This window comes from Lissotriton helveticus, chromosome 8 (assembly GCF_964261635.1).
Source record: "Lissotriton helveticus chromosome 8, aLisHel1.1, whole genome shotgun sequence".
Taxonomy (NCBI): Eukaryota; Metazoa; Chordata; class Amphibia; order Caudata; family Salamandridae; genus Lissotriton; species Lissotriton helveticus.
The window spans coordinates 104,462,905-104,472,090 of record NC_136069.1 but is presented as its reverse complement, the minus strand read 5'-3'; the positions used below and the strand labels follow the sequence as shown (position 1 = coordinate 104,472,090).

Genomic DNA, 9,186 nt, shown 5'->3' with positions numbered 1-9,186 from the left:
GGTGTCTGGCAGGTACAGGGCAGGTGTCTGGCAGGTACAGGGCAGGTGTCTGGCAGGTACAGGGCAGGTTTCTGGCAGGTACAGGGCAGGTGTCTGGCAGGTACAGGGCAGGTGTCTGGCAGGTACAGGGCAGGTGTCTGGCAGGTACAGGGCAGGTGTCTGGCAGGTACAGGGCAGGTGTCTGGCAGGTACAGGGCAGGTGTCTGGCAGGTACAGGGCAGGTGTCTGGCAGGTACAGGGCAGGTGTCTGGCAGGTACAGGGCAGGTGTCTGCCAGGTACAGGGCAGGTGTCTGGCAGGTACAGGGCAGGTGTCTGACAGGTACAGGGCAGGTGTCAGGCATGGGGGCTGGGATGAATGTCGGTGGTGAGAGGACCCTTGCATCCCTGGCAGGTCCGGCGGTCGGGGGAGTGTCATTGCAGTGAGGTTACCGCAGCAGCAGCGTTTCCTGGCGGGGCCTCGGTGAGTGAGGGCGGCAGAGGCCTGGAGAGATGCTCTGGGGTTTCCACTTCCTGTGGAGGCTGACAGGAGACAGCGCGCCCGGCGCGGCCTCCACTCTCCTCGGCGCATCGAGACGGGCTGAGCCGCTGCCCCAGCACCCCGACCAGGGCCGGCGATGGAGCTCCAGAGGGTCGCCCTGGCGGCCTTCCTGCAGGCGACCTTTGCATCTGCAGGTACAGGGCGCGTTTCTTCTACAGAGCGAGGGCAGGGCGCGGAGGCAGGCGCCGCGCTGCGCGCTTCCATCACTGCCACTCACCTCTGCGCTGTGGGTGGGGGGTGATGTACCCCTTGGAGAACATATTCAGCAAACATGGGGTGTTTCACTTAACGAAGTAAAGAAAGTAGCCAGCAGCAAGTCGCGAGCCTCCCAGAAGCATGTCACTCGAGGCACCCAGGAAATCTGCTTACCGAGCTCAGCCATCTTGACGACTTTTCTTTTGTTTGCAGTGAAGCCCATCAACCTGCACTTGTTTTGAGGGAGTCGCCCCCCTTGGACCCAGCTTCGCCCCCCAACATATTAAAATTGCCTTTCGTGCACTTAAATGCATCCACCCACCTGAAAACCTTCCACAACCTAAAAAAAAGCCTCCTTTTCAGCCCCACTCAAACTCACTCTCCTTGACAGGGCATTGTATAGTATTTCAAGGGTCCTGGAGCCGGTGGGGGGTGGACCACGAGCCCTTGTTCTGGGGGTTGTTTTAGGTGCCGGACCCACTCTGCGCTCAGCACACACGGGCCTGAGGCCGCGGGGTCTGCACTTAGTTGACTCTTGAAGCCAGGCTGTGCCAGTAGTCCAGTCACAGCCCAGGCCCCTTAAAACTCAATCAAGTCACCTTGCCCTCTTAGAAGAAATACATACATCTTGCTGTTTGTTATTGAATAATAGTGGATATGTGGAACCGAAATCCACTTAGGAACGGCCATGTCACTGTGAATTCTGGGCCAGATGTATCAAATTGTTTTACTCATTCTGTCTCTATGGGAAATTGCGTTCGTACACATTGCCCTCTGTGTGTATATTTTTTTAGGTGGTTTATATAGCGCCAACACTCACCTTACCAGTGCTTCATAGCACCCCGAGACACTGTTAATACATAGGAAGGCACAATGATGCAGTAACGGCGCCGTGGAGCCTGAGGTAATCAAGGGAAATGGACCCCCTCCCTTGGCAGGTTCTGAAAGACCACCAGAATTTGGGGTGCTGTAGACACCTCTCTCCCCTAGGCCCTGGTAACCTTTTGTATTAATATTACATCAATGATAAAAACGTGTATCTTTTAAGCAAACGTTCCTCTCGAGGGACCTTGATGCTGATTTTTTTTGTAACTACTCAATGGTACACATTTGATCGACCTTGGAAGTACGAAAGGCCAGGCAGGCCCTCCATGATTCTAAGCTGTGACAATGAGGTCAAGCCGCGAGACCCAGCTATGCCCTTGGGAGCAAACATATAATGGTGAATGTCAGAACATGTGGGCAGTGCGAGCATCGTGCACTAGTGAGGTGCACAAGGGTTGATCGTGCACTAATGAGGTGCAGAAGAGTTGAGCCGAGGATGCCTGGTCTGGAATTCAGGGGTCAGACTCTTGTGATCCAACTTAAAGTGATATCAAATAGGACTTTAGGGCCCAGTTAGTCGTCACATTTGTCCCACCTGTGCTTTGTACGTCACCCGCTTTTTGGGAAAAAACGGTTTCTTGCTTCCTGTCTTGTGCACTTAGGGGCATTCACAAAGGCGTTTTGGGGTGTATAAAGTAGTACTCGTGGTGCTCGTTTACGCACTTTCACATAACTTTATGTACTGGCCCCAACACCTTTAAAATGGGAATACCCCGGGAATATCCCTGTACAATTAGAGCAAACAAAAGGAACTCTGTGGACTTTTACTAAGAGGGAGTTCCAAGTTGCAGTTCTTTTTACCAAGCCACGCCAGAGTACGTAAAAGAGCTCTCCTGCAGCATTACGTCACGCGCTAATAAATGCTTTTGTGAATTGACCCGACGGGGTTGTTTATCACGTAGGGTTGAAACATAAAAACGATGAATTACGAGATCCGTACTTTACGCTTGCGTATAGTGACGCCATTTACGCGGGATTTACGCCTGCGTAAAGTACGCATGCCGTAATCAGGCTCGGAGGAGGCCAGTACTGTTTCATGTTAATGTAATCGTGGGAATTTAAATAGTTTGCTCCCAGCCCCAGAGTCTAGAAGTAGAGTTTACATAGGACAAGAACTAAATGCCGAGACCAGCAGGTGCAGAAGCAGAGGCGGACATGTACATAAACTCAGGAGGAGTAAAGCAAGCTCAGTGGGTTATGCTGAGGTGCCGGAGTGAAACAAATAAACAGTGGTTCTGTCAGGTGTATAGCAATCTCTTTGTTATACTGTAAATCTAGAAACGTTTTGGGTATTTCACAAAATCAACACTGAATGTATGATAAGTAAGAACACACATCAAAATTCTTGATTTGAAAGATTTTTCTTATTGTGAATATTTTTAAATGTATAATTCAACATAGAAAAATGGCTGTCCGGGACAAAAATGACATAGAATCACATATAAAGTGAAATGTTTGGTGACTGGTAGTGATAAGTGATTACTGTGCTATATACAAACAAGAGTGAAGGACATTTTAACATACATAAATTCAAATATAAATAAGCATCAGTCCATTTTTGAAATAAATAGTCACAACAACCAAAGCTATTTTTCTTTTTTGACGGAGTGGGCATGCAAAGGGGGGTCTTAAGATGTTTGCTGAAGCTCAGCTGAAGGATGAGGTTCAGAGGTGGGGGCTTCGTAGAAGAAGTCTTGTCTTTTGTTTTCTCTTTCCTCGGCTTCTTGGCTCCAGCGTCATAAGGTTTGTGATGTGGGTGCTTCGAGAGAGGGTTTGTTTTTGAGCTACACAGTCCAGTTTATTGGTGAGATGGCCTGAAAAATCAGGGGTTCTTAACCTTTTGACTTCTGTGGACCCCCCACTGAATTATTACTGGAATCCGGGGACACCAACTGAATCATTTTAGGAAGCCAGGGGCCAATGGCCTAAGCAATGTCTGATTTGAAAGTCAAATCAGTACACAAAAATATAAAAACTAGTATACCCCAAAACAAATGCTAAAACATTTAAACATGTTGTTTCATTTACAATTAAATATAGAAAAAGTTTTCAGATTTTCTATTTTGCTTCTGCATTCGTATTCTTTATTAATTTTAAGTTATTAATTTTAATATTATTTAAATTTTTAAGACAGTCACAGATTCTCTGAGAATGCCTCCCGGTTCCCCAGGGATCCTTAGACCATAGGTTAAGATCCACTGTTCTAGATGATGCAGGCTGAGTTGAACTTGATCCATGTTGGAAGGAGAACCCAGTGAATTTCTGAGGGTGGGTGCGGTGTGGTTGTACGTGTGTGGGTAGATCACCCTTGAGTTGCATGAAGGATGGCTTACAGAAGTTGAGGATGGAGTCAGGTGGGCTGGTGAATAGAAATGTGGCACTCTTGATGTGGGAAAGGAAGAATCCTTGTACCACTGAGCAGAAAGTGTAGGTTGAGAGGAAGGTCCCCGCATGGTAGACTTCTCTGCACCAGGATGCGCATTGTTTTGTTTTTTTTGCATATTCTTTGAAGGGGAGGCAGCGATCAGTTTAAAAGTCCAGGACCTTGGTACAGGTTGAGAGCATGGACGACTAGACACCAGGTCGCACTATGTTGAGCTGATCTTCGATCTGGTGTCGGCCACCGTTGAGGCGCGTGAGCCTAGCACCGCTCAGATGTAGTTTAAAGGGGCCTTCCAGTTAAGACAATAAACTTGTGTTTACCCAGTCCCTCATCACTAACAATCAACAACAACAAGTATTCTAGAACGTATCTTTATTTGATGACGTCTGCTTGGATTTTGAGAAATGTTGTGACACCATTCACTTGATGGTCCCTTTAAGACTGACCGTGGACATCTATGATTGTATGATGCCCTGGCTGTGTTTTAATGTGTAGCAGGGAAGTCTGCCAGGACCTGTGTTATTTTGACGTTTCTGAGTTAACGCTAGACCAAACTATTTCTTTTCATTTGATTTTCATAAGATATTCGGATGTTTTTTTGATCATCTCTCACACTAATGATTTTTTCACATCACTGTTTATGTATATTGTGTACTCGGAACACAATTGTGTTGTTTAATGTTTTTCACATGTACATAAGTATTTTCTGTATATTCACTTTTTTGTCTCTTTCTGTTTCAAATATGTGACAAAGTCTTTAAAAAAAGTTAAAGAAGAAGGTATAAATAAAGTACCAGATCAAATGAAAAGAAATAGTTTGGTCTAGCGTTAACTCAGAAACGTCAAAATAACACAGGTCCTGGCTGACTTCCCTGCTACACATTAATAAACGGCCCAGCCAGAGCCTGGTCCATTGGGCCTAACTCCCCTTGATACTGGCTGTGTTTTAGGCGCAGTATCTCAGCAGCTAATGACTTGTGCTGTGGGTTCACTGGTGTGGGGGTGAGGTCTTGATCATTTTATTGAAACTTCAAGGGTTCGGCAGGGCCGGCTCTAGGCTCATGGCGGCTCTGGGCAGGGAGCGCAGGTAGGGGGACCCAGAAGAGGGGGTCAGGGCGGAGCGCGGAGGCCAGTGAAGAGTGTGGGGGGGGGGGGTCAGGGTGTTTGGAGGTGGAACAGAGCCGGAGGCCGCCAAATCCTTGCCAGGGGCCGCCACGCAAATATGTATCCATCCTCAGAGGATTATTATATTAAGGATATATATTGGCGTGGCGGCCCCTGGGGTTTGGTGGCCCTGTGCAGGTGCACAGCTTGCACATGCCTAAGGCTGCCCCTGGGTTCGGTGTAAAGACAGAAGGCTACAGGGAAAGAAAGGAGTGTTCTGGGCTTGGAGTGATCTGCATGAGTCCATCTGGACATATTGTTACCTGGTGGCAAGAAAAGATGTGAACTAAAGGAGGGCTGGTTGTGGGTTTCCCATGCAGACAAAAAGCATGTTGCATAGCACTTGAAGATTCACCGTAACCAAGGCGTCCTTGGGAGTACAGAGGACCAGGAGGCATGGGTGCATGCATCAGTGATATTTGGGTATTATTTACGACCTGGAGTAGTTGCTGTGTATCAACCGGGATGGGATTCTGATTTCGAGTTCTTTTGAAGACTGCAAAAAGGTATAATGTCCTGGAGTTGTCACCCGTCCTTCTACTAACAATGCAAACTTTTGTTTTTTTGCGGATTTATATAGGGAAAACTCAACCTGAAGCTAGGTATTGGAGCGCTTTACATGCACATCAGTTACATTACACAAGGACACATTCATTTATGGTAGGCACAGGGAGATTAAGTGATTTGCCCCGAATCACAGGCTGTTGAGCCAACATCAAGACTCGGACCTGGTTCCCCAGCTCCAAAGTCAGCAGCTCCGGCCATTCGGCCACATCTGCTCCTCTTACATATGTTTTCCAAAGCCAACATGTGTGGGTTATGCTCATAGATCCAGATTTACAGAGAATCATGCAATGCAACACTGCACAGAAATCTGTAGTGCTGCTTTACAAGAATGGCAAGACACAATGTGCAACACCATAGCTAATGCCATATCTCAATAACACTTCCATTCTCACTTTGAAGATAGACTTACCCCTGCCCTTCTCAGAAGAACATCTCTAACTGCTCCCAGAGTTGGAATGGGCCTATCAAAGTTTGTGAATACCCGAGGGGTCACCTACCTCAACTCTCACAACTTGCCCCATTCAACAAATTTGTATATAGAGAAAATATAACCACACAGGGTGGAATCTTCTGTGTAAGTAATTCCACTGAGCAGTGCAAATTCAGATTCTGTGAATCATTACAATTAAGTTGCAATTTGAAATAATGTGATTTTTGCACCGAACTGCAAATCCGCACCCTGATTTACTATTCTTCACGCAGGAGAGTGCTGTGCGAAAAATTGCAGCACTGCATTGCACAGAAGGTGGAAGACAGCGCAGCACCAGATTCAGATAATAGTTGCCTGCTGGTTACACCATTGGTGGCCGATGCTCTAAATCTGGCTGTTGCGCCTCTCATTGTGGCTGAGTCTGCGCTGTCTAGCACAGGCACTGGACTGGAAGTTCGCGCTCCTGTATGAATCCCTACATCTAGACAACTAATCAAGGGTGAGGTATCTAAGATGTGTGCTTTATGTTAAAACATACATACTATATGTAGGTATATATGGTGATATATTGCATGATCCCTTGCTTTTCTTTAGTGTTAGGGGCAAGCAGTATTATTTTATTTTAAAACATCTGGCTTTGTACCTAAATGTAAATTTATGCATTAGCCTCCCCCACACTTGCCCCCCACCCACACATTGCATACATTATCAGGAAGCTGAGGCAAAGTGGATTTGGTGGAGCTCAAGGGTAAACTTTCAGCGCAAAATATTTTTGCAGCTGTTTGAGAAGCTTAACGTGACGTGAGTGCCCGTGCAAACCCTTAGTAAATCTGGATCCAGGTGCACAAATGCCTTTGGGAGTCAGGCCCCACGCTATTGAGGTCATTTGCTTTTTGTTCAGAAAGAGCATATTCCTCCTTTGAGAGTTTGCTGAGTGGATGCTGTAGACATGGCACCAGTTGGACAAACATCCCTGCTGTGAAGGGGGCCGCCATGGCAGCGTCTCCATTCACAGCAGACAGATCCCCGCCAGACACCTGAGACCTTTAAATGTGGTGGACAGTTCCCCAGGGTGGTGGAACTCCTGACCAGATCAGGGGAACACCCACCAGTCCCTAAATAAGGCCCTTCCTTTGACTAAAAATGCAAAGATGGCAATGCAATTGTAGATGTTGGAAATGTAATGTAAGAATGTAATTCAAAAATGTAAACCCCCACTTTATGTACACAATGTTGTATCATCTTCTAACACCCCTAAAAATGTTGGGGGCTCCATTGCTCCCCATCTAAGTTTAGGCTGTATAAATATCAATGCAAACATTACCCCATTTGGCTCTTTGCACCAATACATTTAAAGGGCCGATACAGAGGATCCTGGCTGTGTGAGTCCCAAAGGACAAGGGCCTTAGTGCTATTAAAGAAAAAAATACAGGACAATATTCAAAGTAAAAACTATGAAGGTTTATTCAAAATGTAAGAATCATTACAGAAGGCAAAAGGGAGTTAGTCCGATTCAAATCAGCATCAATAATACATAAGAATAAAACCAATTGTGAGTGGTCATAACATAAGGGAATGAGCCATAATTATAATAAAGATCAGTAATAAACAAACATAAACGTACTCATTTTTGGAAGTCAAGACAAAGAGGTAAATAAGCAAAGAGCCTAATATGGAGACTATCAGTTCAAAATCTCAAGTACAAATATAAAGTCAGATGGCAGACTGATACGAAGACTGCTCGGTAAGGAATAAAGTGAAGCTCTGAATCAATTAACAGACTGTCATGGAGTCTGTTTTGATGGCACCAAACCAAAAGGTCTGGCACATATGCCAGAAAAGGGCACATTTTATAGTTTCAGAGCGTAAGGAAATGACACTGTCAACATAACAGGAGATGGTGTCCTAGGGCTGAACTAATAAAGTTACATGACACAAACTAATCAGCATTGCAGAACCGTTACCTAAAACAGGCTGCTCTAGGGACCACCAAAATTATTAATAAATAATGATCCCCTTTTCACTACAAACAAGAGAATTTACATTTCACCATTTAAAACAAATAGAAATCCGGTTGTGGCTGCTGACAGTAGCACCCTTGATTATTGGAACTACCACCGACATGGCTTCCCACAAAGCCTGCAGTTTGTTACAATGCGTGAAGCAGCACCATGAAATAAACCCTATTTTGATTATTTTACGAAAAGGAAAACACAGAAGAAGAAAAGAAACATGCACTCAGTAAACCTATTTTTGCAACTTTTAAAAGCCACATTTTCTTCAGCTGTCAGTGCTAACAGGCAACTGGACACTAACATCTTTTTTCAAACCTGATTATGCTATCTTAAACACCAATGAACCTTCTTTTTAATTAAGAAACCCTCTGTCGCCCCTCACAAGTTTTAAAATCTTCATACCTATGAAAACGCTGGCTGCTTTCTTAGCCCATTTAGATTACTTCAATAGAAATCTTATGCCACCACCCCTTATCCTGTCCTGGTTAAAGGCTTGGATAAAGAATGACAAATCAGAGAACACAACATTGACTTTTTGGATGAAGGATATGGTAGAAGGCTGACAGCTTACCTTGCTACCAGTTGCCCCAGAATAAACACCTGCCACACATACAAATGCAATTTCTGGGTTCTCATCTGTATTTGTAATATAACAAGGAGTATCTCCATTTAGTATTAGAAATACCTCTCCATTGTGTTAGAGTTCCAAAGTTTGTGACCTTTGTTTGAAACACATACATTTCACTAATAGGAAATTATAACAAAAGGAACTGGACCTAAACGGATCTTTATTAGCTTTAGTAAATAAATGTTCAAACTTTAAAAGTACCAAGAGTTTATTGCATTGCCAGAGCGAACACTAGTAAAAGTAGCTAACATATTTTCTCTCTTTGTTTTGTCTCTCTTGCAATCAGGTGTCTAACTGCATCACCTTATAAACATTGCAATTACAGGAATGCTTCAAACCCCATAGTTCACAGAAATGAGCTCATGTCTATGATTTTCATA

General features: G+C 44.9%; 1 protein-coding gene across 2 annotated transcripts in view; it reads left to right on the top strand.

Annotated features, from left to right (window-relative positions):
- Positions 1–476: 476 nt before the first annotated feature.
- The window catches only part of CD247 (CD247 molecule), a 205,949-nt gene continuing 197,239 nt past the window's right edge, over positions 477–9,186 (top strand). Inside the window, exon 1 of one of the 2 annotated variants that reach the window (XM_078656700.1) lies at positions 477–673. In XM_078656700.1, coding sequence (XP_078512826.1) covers positions 616–673 — 58 coding nt within the window. In that variant the 5' untranslated portion in view covers positions 477–615. The remainder of the gene's footprint in view (positions 674–9,186) is intronic. The other variant, XM_078656699.1, reaches the window with a different exon arrangement.